General features: G+C 42.5%; 1 protein-coding gene across 1 annotated transcript in view; it reads right to left on the reverse strand.

Moving 5' to 3' along the window:
• The window catches only part of LOC306693866 (low-density lipoprotein receptor-related protein 1-like), an 87,186-nt gene that overhangs the window by 49,691 nt on the left and 16,903 nt on the right, over positions 1–20,592 (reverse strand). The window contains exons 3-6 of the mRNA XM_079156524.1: positions 10,331–10,468; positions 5,079–5,198; positions 4,401–4,529; positions 4,022–4,285 (exon numbers count right to left, since the gene is read on the reverse strand). Coding sequence (XP_079012650.1) covers positions 4,022–4,285; positions 4,401–4,529; positions 5,079–5,198; positions 10,331–10,468 — 651 coding nt within the window. The remainder of the gene's footprint in view (positions 1–4,021; positions 4,286–4,400; positions 4,530–5,078; positions 5,199–10,330; positions 10,469–20,592) is intronic.

The following is a 20,592-nucleotide window of genomic DNA, read 5'->3' on the forward strand; positions in this document are numbered from 1 at the left end:
AGCGAGAGCGAGAGAGAGAGAGAGAGAGAGAGAGAGAGAGAGGGGTGTTTAAAGCTCAGCAGTGTTGAATGGAGAGAAGATTTGAAAATGTGCTGACTGACTTGCCTTTTAACACCACATAACCTCTTAAGGAGATTTCAGGTCAGTGTCTGTGCTAAGCAGCACACTGTAGCTCACTGCGCATGGGGAGCAGGTACTGTAGCTCTTACAGTACAAGCAGGGAAGGGAAGCTTAGTGACTGCTCTAGGATCAGCCCTCCTGTGCACAGTGTGGAGCAGCAGCCTCTAGTACAACTGAATGTTAATCTATCTTTCATTTCTAGGTTTCCCATTGGGAAGAGCTCTCAGCGCCCATATGTTAGGAACAACTGATTAAACTGATTTGCACCTATATTGTATGTACTATAGGTATTTCATGGTTGTTTCCTGCTGCAATAAGGGACTCGTCACCACAGTTTACAATAAATGACGTCTGACAAGCGCAGCTCATTCAGAATATGCTTCAACTATAATTATTAAAATATGCAAATTGGATATGGTTCATGTGCTAGAGTCCCTAAAAGGCATTTAAAACAACAGCAAATGTCTTTGATGCATTGTGTTTGCTCTACAAGGGGTATTTATATAATCAAATTTTAATCTGGATCTTTAGCCATGATGGTCCAGACTAAAATATCGTAACAACTTTTGGATGGATTGCCATGTAATTTGAACAGACATTCATGTTCCCTTCAGGATGGTCTGCAATCACTTTGAGGATCCCTTCATCCCTCATCTAGCGCCATCAAGTCAACATTTGAGTTGGCCCAATAGTTTGGTTCCCATCAGCCTCAGTTGTACTCTATGTTTGGTGCTAATTAGCAAATGCTAGGATGCGAACACATTAAACTGAATTAGTTTATGGTAAACATTATGCCTGCAAAACAGCAGCATGTTAGCGCTATTATTGTGAGCATGTTCTATTTTTTGTTTAATAACGGCTAAAAGTAGTGAAAAATAATGCCATAGTCACGTGGGGCTTACATTACGACTTTTGTATGAAGTGAGTGACTGGTAGAATTAGCCATGGCAAGAAACATACATTGACAAATATAGCATGAGAGTAAGTGTATGTTTCATGAAATTTGGAAGAGGAAAGTGGGAGTAAAAAAAAAACAAAGTCAGAGGGAATGCAATGAAAGTGAGAGCGAGCGAGACACAGAGAGAAAGTGTGTGTGTGTGTGTGTATGTGTGTGTGTGTTGGGGGGGACACAACACATCTGGACAACTCATCTGTGGCATACTGAGGTCATGAGTCACTCCAACCACACGCGCATCATTTCCTGTATGTTCACCCCTGCCATTGGTCGCTGCTGGCTCCTTCACATGTTGACTGTAAGCATAAACCTGCTCCTCCTATTCTGTCACGCTCACACGCCAGCAGCTTGTCCAAAAGAGCAACTCTGCTGTCTGGGAAGTCGCTCCAGATTAGGGACTTGAACAGATGAGAAAAATCTGCCATTTTGCATTGTATATTTTTTTTTTTTGCGCTGACGTTAAGTATTTGGGGTCCTCTGCATTGTCAGATTTGTTCCTGACATTGTTTGTCTGAGTCATCACAAATAAAAAGGCTGATTCTCTTGTCTATGTTTCGTGTCATATCTAGCACCTGTCTACACCTGAGATATGGTTTATTGTGCAAAACCGTCACGCCAGGAAACACCCAACACTTCATTTTCTCTGTCAATTTGTCTTCAAGCGACATGTTCTTCTCATGTTACTCATACGGACACAAAATAGTAATAATAATGTCACCACAGGAAGTGCAGTGCCCTTCTATTGCTTCCTTATTTCAGCAATACAGCTTTAAGCCTACTTCATCAGTCATGCACATCCTGTCCAAGCTGCAGTGTGTGTGGGGGGCGGCCGTGGAGAAACCAGCTGAAGCTGCTGGAATTTCCTGCAAATTCCTCTGGTCCTTAAATTGTTGAGGTTCTGGTTAGTGATAATCCTACTTAAATCATAATGTTAAGCGCAAATACATATCTTTCCTTATAGGAAAACTCCATATCAGTGTGGCAATGTTTCTGTAATTTCGAGGAGGCTGTTATGATGTCTTTTTGCCTGTATGAGCCCGATTATATAAGGGTTGTACTCAATAATTAGCTAATAACAGATGTGGCGTTAGCAAGCTTCACAACAGACAGAGAGGTGCATCAGGCTCAATCTTCCTCTTAATACTGAGGGACACCGAAATGCCTCATGCATAATTTTCATCATTTGAAGCTTGCCTGATATTATCTGGTTTGAAATGAACATATTTCCAAATGACAGCTACACCGCACTGTGCGAGCATGTGCAAGACAGAGCTGCCCGACTGTCATGATTCGGCTTATTCATTTTCTGCGATGGTCTGTGCTGAGAAAGTCATTTCTGTCACGTTAACGCATTCTTTAGTCGCAATGGAAAAGGGACGTCAATGGAGAGCAGCCGCAGCGTGCTGAGTGAATGTGATAGGTCACAAGACTTGCATCCAAGTACGCAACAAAGAAAGAGAGAGGAGAGGAATAAAGCTGAGCTATATGATTCAAGACAATTAAAGCATGTCTGCATTACAGCCCAAGTACTGTGTACAGTGTTTAAAAGTGGAGTTAAGGGATTGTGGAGCGAACCAGGAAGCACGTGGGCAGAGAATATGAACATAACGACTAAGTGAGTGAGTAAAATGCAACGCTGTTTTAATTCAAGGCAAAGTCATTCATTGTTTGTGGATTAGAATGACAATGCAGATAGTTATAAACCATCTGTCAACCAACTTCCTAAAAGGATGCATTCCTGCTGCCTCTGTGTGGATGAATGTGTTGTTTCTGTACTTTCCCTTTCACAGTGCAGACAGGGAGCCCGAAAACCAGGCCGCAACACGGCTAGGAACTTGAAGCAACGAAGAGATAAACAGAGGGAGGAGAAGTGGGTGTGGAGGCTTTTGACCAGCAGGTTGTCTCCTGTCTGCAGGAACACGCACATACGCACGTCTGCACTCATTCGTGCGCCTTAGATCTCCAAGGTCTGTCTTTTAGTTCCCTTTTTACAGGAGAACAGACTCTTTCTGAAACGAAACTTAAGCCATGGAAAAACACAGCTGCTTTTAATGTGCTGCCACAATACTTCTGACTCACAAGCGGAGCACAAGCACGTCGGTATTGATGCTCTGTTCAGTTTTGGCTACATTTCTGGACATTTTTTCTCCACCTGTTTACATTTGACTTTTAAAGTGAAACACATTTGAAGCAATTCAGACCAACAAGCCCGGCCAAATCGCCATCTTCAAAGGATGCAAACCAGACAAACGTAATAATTCAAGGTGAGGATCAGCCGAGGCATGTAGTCAAAGGTTGGGCTTTGCTACTGATAGGTGGGGTAGACCTTGGAAGGCTAAAGGATATTTAGAATTACTTAAAATTCAGATTAGCTAGAAGAACGTCACTCCAGCAGACGTCTAAATCCAATTGCATTCATTTCCAGATAGCAACTAAACCAAAAACAAACCTGGAAACATTCGCTTCAATGTGCTTTTACTGCGTTTACCTGGCTATGTAAAGGCCTATTTCTAGTGATTAGGGTTTGGAAGTGTTTTTTGAATTGTGCGTGTGTCGCAACAAACTTCTAGTCAGCGTATTTGATAGTTTCAAGGTCCATGTGCTGAAGAAGCTGTGGGCAGAATGGATGTCTGTTGTGCTGATAGCACATCTGTGCTATCAAGTCTCTGCCTCATTTTAGCCAGACTTACATAGAAGTATGGAATGAGTGAAATACTAAACAAATACACGCTTCCTCCTCTGAAAAAATGTTTGTCAGATTGCTGTGAATCCACAGGTGTTGTCCAGTGTTTTCTTCCGGCCTTGCCACGCAACCTAATGAAGTCAGCAGTTAGGCAATATGTTCTGCTGTCGTGTGAAGTATTATGTGTTGAGAACGGGGCTGTAACATTCTGCTGTGTACTAAATGTACCTGGGTGAAGCTCTACGCTGCTGCGGTGTACTCACGGTGCAGGCTGAGGGTGATGTTGATGACTCTCTCCTCTGTGAAGCTCTTCAGATTGGGGATCTTGGCACATTTGAGGTATGTGGATGAGGGGGCGTCTCCTACATGGATCCAGCAGACAGTCTCCTGGGCGTAAAGGAAGTCCATGGCTGTGGTTTGTTTGGTGCTGGTGGACAGCAGGCTGTGGACCGTGGTGCCGCTCAGCGAGGTGGCCTGGATGTTTTGGGAGTTGGCGATCAGCAGGACAGGCAGACGGTCTACTGGCACTGAAACGTGACATGAACACAGCTACCGGTTGACAGGAGGAACATGAACAGAACATTCGCACAGTCTCAGTCAAAACTGGATTACATTCAGTACTGCCGATGTCGGCTTACTTACCATTCTTGGCCTTGCATGAGCGATTGTCTGGCTGCGACAAGTAGCCCTCCACACATGAGCAGGCGTAGGAGCCTTCAGTGTTGGTACAGGACTGACTGCAGGTCCCATACAAACCGCACTCGTCAAAATCTGAACCACAGAAGCCACAGATGGTCTTATTAGGGTATAGCAAATAACAAATTCTAGTTCAGAATTTTTACAAACTGAAAATACAATAAAAACCTAAACATATCTGCGGAGGAGACATAAAAATGCTGATTTAACTTATTAAAAAACAACAATTCTGTGTCTCCTGTTAAGTTTATTTTTGTCCGATTAAGTTAGTGATTCATTAAAGGTGATGTGTTGCATAAAATAGCCATTGTATCAGCGAGGTTGTTGCTCATCAATGTCTGTGACTCCTCTATTATCTCAATGCCTGCAAAGATATGAATGTTTCCAAACAGTCTTTTGTGGGAAATGCAGCACACACCCAGGACCCCTGAACTACCCAATGTGTGCTCTGCACTTAATTCCGCTTCTCCAGAACCTGAGTAAACATTGTTACCGGACAAGGTAAGCGAGTTCATTTCTCTCATTTCGCCAGGAATAAAATACAAAGATTTACTATTTTTTTTAGGACTTGCAGCATACACTGAACTGCAGTTATCACAGAGGGTGGCCATTAGACAAACTCACCTTTGCATGTCTTTCCATCTGCGCTGATCTCATAACCACTCTTGCAGTAACAAGCAGGCCCTGCTGGAGTCACCGCACAGGTTTCCTGACAACCCATGTGCGAGCAGTTGGAAATAAACTCTGGAGGGAGACAAAAGAGGCGAGGCGAACCGAAGACAGGAGTGAGTTTTTGGAGGAATGCACATGAAAAGAAGACATTGTATAAAAGGAGTGATTTAAGACATAAGGCCTTTATTTCTTTCCTGTTACCAACATTGTTATTCAGTTAAAAACACTGCATCAGTGGTTCTAATAAAAAGGTGTATTTGTGCATAATTCTGTAATAATCCATTCAACATACCACTATAAACCCACAGATTATACCGTGATCACACATTTCATTCACCCTGCTGGGTACTAAACTGCCATTGTACACTTTCTGTAGAATATTTACAGTTTAGCAGGGTGCTGAAGGGCATTAATACTTGATGCGCCAAGCTAAATTGTTGAACTACTCTCTGCGGCCTCCTCCTGACGAAAATAAATAATAAGTACAAAACATCTAGCGTCACATTAGTCACCCATCAATTCATCATCAGCATTAGAACTGGCAAAAGATGTGATCTACAGTAAGTGTGGCTGGATGTAGTGTGACTTTCAGAAAACAAACGCCTCTCAGAATTCCTTAAACTGTCCCGGAAAACAAACAGAAAAAACATCTCTTGAATGAATGTGTCACTTGTGAGTGATGAGTTCAGAATTGGAAAACTAGCTAATGCAACATCACACCAATTAAAGGAATACGTCACCCAAAACACAACAACTTGAGTAAATGGGGACGGTGGCGTTTAACAAAATCAAAACTATGTCCAAACATCCGTGCAACCATGTGTATATAGTAAAGTATGAAAAGTTGATATAGTTTTACTGTTGTGAAATGTTGCGCCTCTCATTTATTTCAGTTCATCAAGACTTTCTCCAATTTCTCAGTACCCCCTTTAAAGTCTATTCTCAAAACTCACTTTAATCTCATTGCTTTGTGATGGCGTTTGTTGTAATAGTTCAAATTATTTTGTATTGTTTTATATTTACTTGTATTAATGTTTTCTGTAAAACACTTTTAAACTTTGTTTTGAAAGGTGCTATAAATAGTTTTATTATATATACACACTAATAACGCTGTTTCCATTATTAAATGAGTTACACATGCAATTGCTGACTTTCAGCAAAGTGAAATATGAGTCTAGAAAGAAATACTTTACATTTTTTGATTTTCAGTTGGTGACATCAAATGTGTTTTTCACTTTTATATTTTAAATCATCAAAATACGACATCCTCTTAAGTGACGTTTAGGTGGATTTTTGCTTTAAATAAAACAAATATCCGATACAAAGTCTGTAAATGGAAGGCAACAACATAAAATCAACAAATACTTCAGCCCTGCACCAACAATCAATACCTCCCCGCTGACCCAGACCATCTCTAAGGCAACACACACATCAAACACAGTAGGGCACAAACACAACCCGCTACAATCCCACCTTCCAGTCAGCTGACCGACACATAATGGAATCTCAGCAGAGTTTTCAACAGTGCACTGCACATCCTGTGAGATATAAATCAAGACACAGTGAGTCATAGTCAAACAGACACAGTCATGTCAAACCAGGATGAGATCTATCAGTCACAAGTGATTCACTTTGCCCAGAAAACACTGGCAGACAATTCACACTTACACAGCACCTCCGGGGAGAGAGAAGAGAAGCTCACCACACTTTCAAGATTAAAGAGACAAAAGCCCACAGTTTTGCTGCGGTACTGTATTGTGCATGTTGTATTTCTGCACTAAATGAGTTTCCTAAATCAATAATACAATTAAACTTGAACCTGAAAAGCTCCAAACAGCTATAACTGCTGAGCAAGAAAAAGCTAAACCACTCATATCAGCAACTTTCTCTCTGTTCATTTTCAGCTATCATCCCAGACTTTGAAGTGATCTGCATCATATGAGAATAAAGATCCATACAGTGCATTGAATATTATAGACACGTCTTCCTGCTGCTCTCCAGAGGCTTGCTGGGACAACCACAGTTCAAATTACAGACATGCCCGGAATTTTCCAAAACAAGTCTGAGCACTGAACAACCGAGATGTGTTTAGAAAGCCAACATGGGCAACAATGTAAACAACCAACAGTGACACATGCCACAAAATATTTATTTTTAGCAAATAAAAGTACAGAAAATTGCTCTGTTTTGGTTCAGAGTGCACACCACCACTCACATCAATCAGATGACCTCTTATAAAACAAAAGATGTCAACGAGAGATATTTATATTACAGACATATATATATACACACAAAACCCCCAAACCTAGTTCTAACCTTAACCCTGAAACCAAAACCATGAAATAAACAGTAATGGACCCCATGTGTGTCCCCAGAAAGCTGGTGTGCGACCCACCTGTGGACAGATATTTGTGGTGAATACAAAACAAACACACTCACGCACACACACACACACGCACCTACACAAACACAAAAGTCCACTCCCACCTCAAAGTCCAGCCAAGCCTGAAAGTACATGAAAGCTTGATGTCCTTTCCCAAGCCTCTCTCCGTGTTTGTTTAATAGACATTTTATCCTAACACATTTTTTGACTGAAGGTGTAGTCGGGAGATGAAAAAAATAGAGATCTTGTCTTTGAGAAAAGACAAGTGCCTGCCTCAGTAAAGGAGAAGATTGACACTCAGGAGAGGAAGATTAGATATTTAATTCTGCACACTGTACCAATCTAAATCTAAGAGCCTAGGGATGAAATTGTTATTCAACATTTTACTTTGGCCAGTAATATTCTTAGTTGTTGGATTTTGTACAGGTTGGGAAAGGCAGTTTTGGAAATCCATCATTAATACATACTTCAGGGTTAGTAGTGAAACAGCAGTAATGATGCCTGCCGGCTATTTAAACATCTATGCGACCAGTCATAGGACACAAAGCAGCATGATGGACAGTATTTCACTGTCTGTCATCAGTGGTGTTCCTTTGCTAACCTTTTAACTGACATGACTCCCAAATAGAGGAAGTCCTCAGTTCCTTTTCGACCTTCGTCCTTTCCTGTAATAATCCATCTATCCGGAGAAGATTTTAAGGTCTTTTGCACAATCAAGTTCTGTTTTCACTCAGTGTGGTCAACTTGATCAGCACATTCTGGTAAAGGACATTACATTCTTTAGGGTCATCATAAATTACTTCCTAGTTTTGGATTTCAAAATAATAACTTCCTTAATTTACTCTGTTAAAAGAATGAATTCAGTGCATTCAGCAGCTATTTGCTGTATAGTGAAATAATGAGAATGAAGTTACTCTCACTCTGTGTGTTAGAATTCAAGCTTCTCCTTGCTTTGTTGACATTGCCGGGCCCCGCTGTGCGTGACTTGTAGTGCATGTTGGTGCACGTGAGCGCACCCTCACTGGCAAGCTCACGGCAACAGCTCTGCACAGCGCTGGTTAGACCTGGTAACGCCAACCCGATTGACAGCGTTCTGGCGCAAGCATAGCACCCAATTTCTGGTCTCCTCAGGTAAACACTGTTAAATCTGTCAGCACTGTTAGCTCTGTTAGCACCGTTAGCTCTGTCAGCAGCTGTTAGCTCTGTTAACTCAGCACTTTTAGCTCTGTTAGGTCTGTCACACTGTCAGCTCTGTCAGCACTGTTAGCACTGTTAGCTATGTTAACTCTATCAGCACTGTTAGCTATGTTAACTCTATCCGCACTGTTAGCTCTGTTAGGTCTTTCACACTGTCAGCACTGTTAGCTATGTTAACTCTATCAGCACTGTTAGCTATGTTTACTCTTTCCGCACTGTTAGCTCTGTTAACTCTATCAGTACTGTTAGCTCTGTTAGCTCTGTCAGCTCTGTTAGCTCTGCCAGCAGCTGTTAGCTCCGTTAACTCAGCACTTTTAGCTCTGTTAGCTGCGAGCCACCAGCTCAGCTGTCCCCAGTTGACAGATGTGTGGAGGCAATAGATATGCTTTCATTTTGAGCAATGTTAACGGGGAGTCAAACCTACAGTTGGTTGTGTCTACACCCTTGGCCAAAAGTTTTGAGAATGACACAACTATTAATTTTCACAAAGTCAGCTGCCTCAGTTTTTATGATGGCAATTTGCATATACTCCAGAATCTTATGAAGAGTGATCAGATGAATTGCTTGTAAGATTGCACCTAAATCAACCATTTATCGAATCATCAAGAACTTCAAGGAGAGAGGTTCAATTGTTGTGAAGAAGGCTTCAGGGCGCCCAACAAGTCCAGCAAGCGCCAGGACCGTCTCCTAAAGTTGATTCAGCTGCAGGATCGGGGCACCACCAGTGCAGAGCTTGCTCAGGAATGGCAGCAGGCAGGTGTGAGTGCATCTGTATCCACAGTGAGGCGAAGACATTTGAAGGATGGCCTGGTGTCAAGAAGGGCAGCAAAGAAGCCACTTCTCTCCAGGAAAAACATCAGGGACAGACTGATATTCTGCAAAAGATACAGGGACTGGACTGCTGAGGACTTGGGTAAAGTAATTTTCTCTGATGAATCCCCTTTCCGATTGTTTGGGGCATCCTGAAAAAAGCTTGTCCGGAGGAGAAAAGGTGAGCACTACCATCAGTCCTGTGTGATGCCAACAGTAAAGCATCCTTACAGACCATGTGTGGGGTTGCTTCTCAGCCAAGGGAGTGGGCTCACTCACAACTTTGCCTAAGAACACAGCCATGAATAAAGAATGGTACCAAAACATCCTCCGAGAGGAACTTCTCGTCAACAGTGCAAATATTGACTCTTTGCATAAACTTAATGTAATTGTCAATAAAAGCCTTTGACACTTATAAAATGCTTGTAATTATACTTCAGCATACCATAGTAGCATCGGACAAAAAGATCTAGAAACACTGAAGCAGCAAACTTTGTGAAAACCAAAACTTGTCATTCTCAAAACCTTTGGCCAAGGCTGTACAAAACAGCATACAGAACAAAAGAAAAACACAATATTTTCACATTGGTGTGATAAATCAATCAGTTACTGTGACTTCAGTGTGAAGATTCCAGGGGAGAGAACTGAACAATACGAAAGCAACAAACAGAACAGAAATCCAGCCAGACTCCACACTACCCATATCTTTCACACAGTCAGGCTGCACTACAACAAGAATTGTATTATTTACCAGAACACTCTTCTACATTCATATTGCATATCCCTTAAATGTGTGCGTGTGCGACAGTGATACCTCTGCAGTGTGGTCCCTCATCCCAGCCGTCAGTACAGTCTGGCGCCCCGTTGCAAAGTTTGCTCATGTGGATGCAGAGATCTGTTCCTCCACACTGGTACTCATTGGCAGGACACCGTGATATGGTACTGTGAGGACCTGCGGATGACACACACACAATTATGGTTGACTGAAAATTAAGTAGTGCAATAATCCTTTGTATATATGAATAAATGTCCGTTTTGCAACTCAATATCTTGTGAAATTCAGCCATGACACCCTCGAAACTCTACAGAAACAGTACGGATGAGACAAATATGTTATCTTCTAAAGAAAAGCGGTAACATTTCAAAAATGTGCTTTAACCCTGGTTCTGTGATTGTTTCCCATTATTGATCATTTAATTATCTATTCATTTTAAACAGGCCATTTGAGCCGGGCATACTTGTATTCATAGCACCAAGCAAATTAGAGACTACATAATCCAAGTATGTATGATTCTTGCAAAAAATGGCTACACATATTAAATCAACTGAACCAGAAAGACATACCGTTAATCTAACCCAAAAAGTATTCTTCAGTAGCATTATTCACTTTAGATCAATATATATTGGATGTGTACTAGATTCAGGTTGTGCAGTACATCAAAGTAATACAAAACTTAACTTGCCCTGGTTTGTCTTTGGAGAGGTCTGTGTGTGTCACTAAAATGGTTCTTTCTGATTGGATTTGCAATAAGAACCATTCTCAGCGGGCAGAAACACAAGTGCACTGTCATGCCAAAATGGATACCAAAATTGCACTGCAGCACCTTATCTGTACACAGCTCCAGCTGTGCAACTCCACACACCCAGTTACAAATGGGTTTGTTTGGAGCCATGTCGGCACGTACAGTACAACAACATGTACTTCCTAAGACGGATCTTACCTTGGGACCCTTGCCAGCTCCCTTTTTCTCTTTCATCCATTTTGTCCCGACTACACACTGATCGGTGAAGTAGAAATGCTCTCAAATCAGTCTTTATAAAACACTGCCCTTTCATCCTGCCAGTGGATGACAGATTTTCTAAAAGACAGCGCGACTACGTGTGTCTGACAACATATTTGTCAAGACTGAAGCAACACAGAAATATTTCAATAGCATCTGCCCCTGTGAGTGCAAATCTGTTTACTTCATTTTTGTGGATGGCACCACTGTGGTGGGCCTCATCACAAACCATTAGGCACCCAGTTACAAGACAGAGGTAACCTGCAGTGGGTGTGCAGCAAACACTCAGACTATCAATACACTAAACACAGATCACACTAAGAGCCCTCATGCTCACCGTTATTGGAAATAAATAGGCCAACTTAGTGGCATATGAACTGGAAAAACCTTTAAATAGCGTCATTCAAGTACGGGACAACAACACGGGACATTTCTCCATGTGGCTATCAAAGACGATCATGGTCTTAAAGACATTCCTGAGCAACAGATGGACTATGAAGGCCACATATTTAATGAGTAAGGCAATTGTATAAACCTTCACTTAGTAAATAAATCTGTCCGACTCAGCAGGGAACGTTCACTTTACAGTAATTAATCAAAGCTGCGTGTCGTAATGTTGGGAATAAGAGAAGACGTGCAAATTGGGAAACGCTTTAGATTGTGTAAGCTCCTATTGTTCCAAGTCTGCAAGCAAGTTTTGAAAACATTCCTAAACTGTGTCTGCGAGTAAATCACAATCATTTGCATGTATCGGAATGATTTGTTCAAGAAAACCGGCATGTTTGTTTGCTTCTGTTCCCCCCCGTTTCCCCAACACTAGCCAGTTTGTTCTTTTACCTTGTTTCCCAACAGCTCAGCATTCCCCTTCTCATCTATCCTGGATTTATATTCATCTTTTCCTCTTGCCAACTTAGCAGGAAGAACCACAAGGCAGAAATTCAAAGAACCATTGTGGCGGCGAAAGATGGCCACGAGAGAAAACTAGCAGGACCTACAAACACACCATTATCCTAGTTGGAACTGGCTAAATAACTACCTTCACAGCATGCACACAACCATCCTAGAGGCAAAACAATAAGCACGCCAGTGTAGTGGCATGTCAGCCTGGTATTATAGTAGTATGTGCTAAGAGAGGACTTTGGGATCCCTGGGGGGGAAAAAAACATATTCATCTTGAGTGAATATGAGTTTATCCAAAACTGCTCCCTCCAAGACACTAAATCTATGCAGCTTTAACTCAATATAGAAGTGAATGTCCAACTTGTCCATGCGTTGCCAACAACTCAGTTCTGTATGTACAAACTGCTGTCAACACCGTCCAAGTCTACGGACTGTGAGATGACTAATGAACTGTATACCCGCCGAGACAGTGACTGTATTTTGGCCCAATAAGTACAAAGAAAGCACACAGCCACCCTGGTTCAATAATCTGCTTACCGGTACTTCTAAAGCTCCCCTATTACCTCATTGTATGTTGTGTGTTTATTTCATATACAAACAGAAATGTACCAACAATTATTTCTCTTTTCAAGGTGAAAACGTGCTTGAACTCTTTCTTGGTGACCAGTTGCCTGGCAACCTAGCAGTGAAAGACTCGAGGTCCCTGAAATTGGCCAATGGTCTCAATGGCTGATGGTTTAAACAACCAATATACAACATGATTACCTGTTAATTAGTCTGCTTTACAGGAGTAAGTAGGTGTATTTTTGAACTTTGAAAAGAGAGCCAGGCTAGCTGTTTCCCACTGCTTCCAGTCTTTATGCTGATAAACTAAGCTAATCTCCTGCTAGCTCTAGTTTCATATTTAGCGAATAGAAATGAAAGCGGGATTGGTATTCTCATCCAACGCTCATCAGGAAAGCAAATGAGCATAATTATTTCTTTTATAACTAAAAAGTTGCTCAAATGCAAACAAAATGCATGAACGTCTTCCTTTCTTTTCTTTTTTTTTTTTGGTGCATGAACTTTGTTTTGAACACACATCGCTCCTCTAAAGGGCTCATCTTTCTCAGCCCATGTGCTAAGTCAAACTGTTGGCCTTCACTCTCTCTCTCTCCTTCTCTATCTCCTCCCATCATTTTTCTTCCAACATCTGTTGACCCATTTACAGTAAGTGTTTAAGAGGGAGGGCAGTGTGTGGAAAACGAACAGAGTGAGACACAAAGAGAGAGAAAGAGAAAGTGAGAGAGTAGACATAGAAGACCGAGTGGAACACCTCATCCACAGGAAGTGGACAGAGCCCCACAAGGCTTCATTCTTAAGCGAGCTGGCAGCGGTCGGCGGTGGAAAAGGCATTGCTAATTTGAATTAAACAGGGTCTTTTATTCAACATTCCTCTACTGTGAGTGAGCCAGGTTAGCAGGCCCAAACCGTTTTCTCTTTGAGAAGTTTCTATTTGCTCGGTTTCTCTACACAGCTTGTTGTACGGTTCAGTGAAAGATCTACACAAGCTGGCTGGTACAGCTTCAACTGTTCTGTTCTGTAGCTCAATTAGAGTGCCCAAGGAAAAGGAAAATCATCCTGGTGTTCCCATCATCGACCCATACAGGCTATCCCTGTGTCAGAGCCAGTGGGTGAAACCGAGGGTGGAGATTTAACTATTATTTTCCTATGGAGAGCTTGAGATCGTTCCAAGGCTTCACTTCTCTCTGCTACAGACGTCACAAAGACGTAAGCAGATACCAGGACAGAATTCACTTCTTCCATAGGCCTGTCTGCTGCAACTAATTTGTTTGAGGATGTACAACCAGATGCAAAGAGCTTCAACCTTCAATATCAACCTATTCAATAGGAACACCTGATGGATACTTTTCTGTAGTCCACCAAATCACCATTAGAGCCAAACAAAGCTTTTCTTCTCTAAGCATCCATCAAAACAAGACAGCGTAATGGATTTCAGACACCTTGCACGAGTGGAGTATTTAAGCCGGTACACATAGAAGTAGATCACATGCACTTTTCCAGTGCTAGGGAGTGAGAGCAGAGGGGGTGTCGAAAGAGGGAGCGCGGGGAGGGGGGGGGGGGGGGGGGGACAAGAAAACTAAGGCCATTGTTTGGATCACACAAATCGGCTGTGACCCCCTACAAAGCAGGCTGAGCCGCAGTGCTGAGCCGCAGCGTCTCGTGCTAAGCCTGATCTGTACTGTAGCGCGGTCACCTGGAGGGAGAACCGGCAACACGGCAAGGCCCACGGGGGTCACAGTGATGAAAGGGGAGCTGGCACCTTCTAATTATGTGCTGTTTTAGGATTAATATTTTTAAGACACACTTTCCTTGCTCGCCTAAGACCGTTTATACTTTCACGACTCTTGACTTTCTTCTTTCATAAGTAATGTTTTAAGAAAAGGGAGGTCCAGCTGACTGAGAAGGAGTCAGGATCTGGGTCTGGATCAGGCTGTCCCCGTGCCCAAAAAGCTTGTCAGGCTGTGGGGATTTTCCATTCACTAGCTCATGCCTCCACTCCAAATGCAAGTCAACACAATGCTTAGTCAACCAATAACAAACGCACAAAGAAATAACAAGACACTGCCAGTGCGAAAACATAAAAGGGACTCTATGTAGGCCAGAATGAGGCCAACTCCAGAGAGCAACAAGGTTACTATTACAGCATAAACAACGGCAGAAATACACTTATACATATGCTGCCAACAAGCAAGATGATTAAAAATAATCATTTTCACAGACATCAACCATCCACATACAGCTGGATAATTGAACATGTTGATCCATAAATATACCTCATGAATAAATAGTGTTGCACCAGTTTACGGCCAGCTCCTCTTAATGACATACCAATACTGGGTTTCGCTGACCACTGATGTCCCCACAAACCGGCTGGCCGTCCCTGTGAACATGACATATTCTTGGACAGAGCACCCGAATCTTGCCCAAGCAGCCCCAAGGCGCCCCTTGACCTCCATCCGCCGTCTGCCCTGCCAAAGGAACGAAACTCCAAACAACTAGGACACCGGAAAGAAAAAAAAAGACGCAACAACACCAGAGCTCCATTGAGGCGTATGGGCTACCATGGAAGTGTGTTATTTTGATTTTGCTACTCAACACAGTCTTGTGAAAAAGATCACAGGCAGCAAAAGAGCAGGCACAGCCACAGCTAGCCGCAGAGCACAGAGGCCAACATTTGTTTTCTGGTAACAACACTGTTTATTTCTGACAGCGAGCCCATAAACACTTCACTCTGCAGGTGGAAAACAACACATTAACCTGCCACTCCAACCACACCTGTGAGGGCCTTTACAACTACTACAGTGGGTTTATTTACAGCTACATGGATTCCCTTTGTCCAGGCGTTCACACCTCAGTTTAACAATGTTCTTATACAAACTGACAGCATGAATGCTCTTTATTATAAGCATCTCTGGCTTTCACCCTGGCGGCAGACTGTGTGCCCTCTCTGCACTTGATGTTCTCTGGCTCTCTCTGCTCACCCCATTCCTTCCAAGATATCAACACCAGATTTTCATTGCTTCCTGGGGGGGCCTCTGTGGTGGCTGGCAGGGCGACAAGCAAAGCAGGAAGGTCTAAATCCAGCTCTCGAAAGCACAACAAACTGAGCCTTCTCCAAACACAGCAGCACTGCTGCCCCTAAGGGCACAGAAGCCACTAAGCAAACAGTTCTATCAGCAAAGTGAATTACAATATTCATTCAGCACAACACAACCAGATAGCACAACCAAATAAATAGATTGCGCCTATGTAGGTATTGGTTATGAAATAGGAAGTAAATACACCCAAAGGGGAATTTCAAGAAGTTATATCATCCATTGATGCACACCTATTTCCTTAAGCTTGTGCATAAAAGGGAAGATGAAAGTTCAAATAACACACACAGACAAACTCTTTCTCCCATTTTCTCACACAAACAGAAAAATAGATCTATTGCGGACTGAATAAGGTTCTTACGTAGTGACTATTTCTCAGATTGAAAAGACTCATTATTTGATTCATTCGCCTCTTATTTCCTCACAGTGGGCAGAGGATTAACTTAAAACTATTAGTATTGTGCAAGTTTTTCCTCGTAAAGAGCCGAGAGGGGGCAATGCTGCTGTCCCAGAATGATTGTTTTGGATTAGAGTTCTTACCCAGAAAGCAAGACAAGCTTTATTCATCAGAAATTAAGCGCCAAGACCCTCTTCCGACAGTCTGTTTCATTTGTTACGTAGGGCATTAGAAGACCAATTCAAAAGGACAGACGACTAACTATCACGTTAAAAAAAAACAGCTATGCAAATGACAGGAAAGGCCCAAGGGGGTCAGAAAGGATGACGAGTGTAACTGTCGCTGTTCAAGCCAAGAAACCCGAGGAGACCGAAGTTAAACATCCACGGCAGAAGACAGCATACGGGATGTAGTCATTTATTACCGCTACTTATAAGGCACACGGCAGTTTGCCGTACAGACAGAGCAGCCACGAGGCATAGCCAGGTGTTCAGCATCTGTGAGTCAAAAGCTTCTAGTTGCAGGGTGGTGGGGGGGGGGGGGGGGCTTCAATTATCATATTGTTATTGTTTATGTCCCTCATTCTACCACATCATAAACCCTGCTCTAAGCCATGCTCCCTGTCCCCCCTTACCCCCACCCCCACTAGGGTCCCTCTGTCCCGCCCCACTCCCTTCTGAGAGAGCCCTGCTGAGATTACATAATGGTCTTTTTAAAACGTAAACCCCTGACACGCTTTTCTTGGCTGAACACAGGCCGGCTCTCTTGTTCTGCTTCAAGGGGCCAGCTTTGCCCTCTCTAATGCCCCAGCCTCAAGTCCTCATCTAAAAATGGCCAACTGGTGGCTTGTGGATCACATCTGCCTCACCGCACCCTTAAATAAAACATGTATACATCATTCCTGCAGTTTCTCTATTTGTCTTTACTGTTACTGTTGCACACACGCTGTCTGGGATAAATTGGGACCCTTAAGAATCTTCGACTCGCATGGGTTTGCACTGGTGGAAAGACGTGCTCAAACGAAGGATACCTTTGTTTTCATTTACTCCTATCCTTGTCAAAAGTCATAGGTTTTGAAATGTGAAATTGAGGGGGGGGAAACATCAATAATAAACTAAATTCAAACAATGGAAAAAATGTGTACCGAGAGAGAGTTTTCCCCTTGCCTCTGCCTTTCCCCTCAGCTCTATGGAACCTTTTAACATCTTTCCGGTCATAGTTTGAAACCTTATTGTTTCATTTCAGTCTAACTGCTCTCATTAGCATTGTTTCCAGACACAACACACGGCTGTTTTTAAAGGGAAAACCTTTGATAAACTAACTGTACACTACCTGCAAAAAGACAAGTGCACAACTAGCTAACTATGCTAGCTAACAACAGTGGAGCATTCAGCAACTAAGCCAAATATCTTCATCAGAGGTTGATGGAGACCTAAACAGAGCTAAAAAGAAAGTTAGTGTTACATTCACACATCAAGTCAATGTTGCTCTGTGCCTGCTGGATGTGTAAGTAGGCAATTGTTTGATAACAAGGTAGCTAACGCGATAATATGTCAGTTGACAGCATTTTTACCCAAATTTCACGTGAAATAATTAATCTACAGCACATCCTTGCATCAGCTCATATAACATCACAACACATAACCATGCGTGTGTGTGTGTGTAGAAGGGAGCGGACTGTGTGCAGATGCTTTCACACCTGCATCAGGTTCTTTTAGGGACAAGGAGCTGCAAGGCAACACTTCTACAACAGCGACGGTTGTTTTCCTCGTCATGTTGGTGGCTATCTGGACTGAGTGGTGGCTTTTAGGAGACAGTAGCAGGATCAAACACATCACTTCTTCTATATCGGAACAGGATAAAAAAAACAGACTTTTTGGTAAATGACACCACTGAACAAATATACAGCAAACAACAAATCCCTGTTAGATCTCATTACAACTGCTGGTACTCAAACATCTGAGCAAGTATACAAAATATAAAAACTTATTTTCAAGACCGTCTTTCATTTACTTTGATGGGAGTCAGTGAGACGCACATTACATCACGAATGATTGTGTTTTCCACTCTGAAAGTGGCTGTTACAAAAGTGCCTCATCTCCTAAAGAGTTAATTGCAGCCTAGGTGGGAACTGTCTGTAAAACTGCCCTTATTACAGGCCAGGGGCAGGGGACATCATTTCAGCGTTACACACTTCCTGTGTTTCCAGGGCACACTCACTACACGTGGGAATATTTCAGGACCCCAATAAAGTCTACAGCCTGAGGAGCCGGCAGCTCTACCAGAGCCTCCACCCTACCCGAGGGCTCTCCAGACAAATAATCTTCACATGTATCTCCCGTGTTTCAATTGTTCATTGATTAGCAATGGAGATCAAAGCGCTGTATAAAAAGGTCATATGCCCAAAACAACCATTTTGTTTTTGTTTTACTCTTTCAGTATCCCTCTATGCCAGTCTGACCCAGCACCCCGGGGCACAAAGAACAGCACTGTGGGGGTTACACAGCAGGGCAAAGCAGCTGCACTGGACAGTGACTGACTTCACTGGCAATAGCCAACACACTAACAAAGCCCCATCCACACGAGTGAATAAATAAACCTCTCATGCATCGTTTCAACCAGAAGCATCTGCAAAAGCACCTTCACAAAGAGCACATTTATCACAACAATACAACTAAAAATACTACCGAGTGTATGGGTGGTGTACATACAGTTTGGGATACATGCTCATAAAACCATATGACGATATGGTATTTAAATCCATTTTCATTTTCAGTCCTTGTGACCACCTCTCCAGCTCAGAAAAGTAGATTACTGTTTATTTTTTTATATACTGTATACATTTAATGAGTTACAAAAATGCTAATCAACCAGCCATTTTTAAGTGGTTGATATTCATTCAGTGCTCCACAGCTTCAACACCCAACATCTGCTCTGCACCAAACATCATATTTTTAAGCTTTGTTTTCCAAATAGCATTTTGTTTTAAGTTTTGACCATTTGACAGTAGAGATCCTCAGGAAACACGGGCAAGAGAGGCTAGACATGCTACAAAGGCCTGAATTGAATGATGGAGAGGTAAATGTTTAATTATTTAAAAAAAAAACGTTAAACAAGAGTAAATAGTGTGTTTGTTGGAGACTTTTTTTAATTGCAGGACGGTGTATGTGGGACTGAATCAAATAAACTACACCGCCCATGTTCCTCGTAATGAAGTAATATGTCACAACAACAAAGCTACTTAGGCAAAACTTGTTAATAGGATCTATTTATTGACTGTTTATGGTCTTTTCAAGAGGTTTCTTGGAAAAAAGAATATCAACAAACTTATCCTTTAATTTCAATCCAATAAAAAAGAAAGTCACAATTCCAATGAAAAGCCCCTTGGCAGACTATTTAGACTTCAGATAAAAGTGTTTGTAATGCACTTTTACCTGCCACGTTCTTTAATAACAGTCTCACCCATTCTAATTTGAAAAAAAACACACCTCAATTCCAGGAAAGCTAAGATTAGGATTGGCCTTTTTGTCTCTCTGACTCATTCTTGGGTTTTCCACCGTGACACATGTGAAAAGTCAGGTCCCTGTACAGCATCGGTCCTATAACTGTTGTTTTTGAAGGAGTTTGGCATAAGCTCGAGGGAGCAGAAGACAGAATACGGAGTCACTGTTGTTCCTGTCCCAGATAGAGACATGGAAGGAGGCTGGCCCACAGATGAGAACGGGGAGAAAGAGCAGGTTGTGAAAAAACAGCAGGTTTCTCCATTGCTCTGGGCGAGTCTCTAATGACTTCCAGACCTACGCTCATACAGTCTCTGCGTCTAGACTGCAGCTACAGCACTCTGGCCTCGCTCACTCTCTTCCAGCCAAACACCCCCCATAACACACACACACACACACACACACACACACACACACACACACACACACACACACACACACACACACACACACACACACACACACACACACACACACACACACAGAACTGTCCCCCCTACCCACACTAAGCCCTCTGAAAACTACAGGCATTTCAGTCGGAGAGGCTGACCAAAAGGACACTGCTGCTTTCATCCCCTCCCCAGGGATTCAGCCTCTCAAAGCCTCTCCACTCTAATGAAGACTTTGAAATGACAGCTTTTTTGCCTTTTTTTCAGTCCTACTTTCAGTTTGTCTCATGACTGCATCCTCTGTGGCTCTGAATGCAGAAAGAAATCACATCTATCATAAAAGACAAACTTTGTAAATCCCCTAATTGGGCATGACAGGACTGTTTAAAGGCAGAATGACCTCTCTCACTCACTGATAAAACACCCCATTGTTTTCTCCAGCCTGGCTGT

The sequence above is a fragment of the Pholis gunnellus genome (genome assembly GCF_910591455.1).
Source record: "Pholis gunnellus genome assembly, chromosome: 3".
NCBI classification, from domain to species: domain Eukaryota; kingdom Metazoa; phylum Chordata; class Actinopteri; order Perciformes; family Pholidae; genus Pholis; species Pholis gunnellus.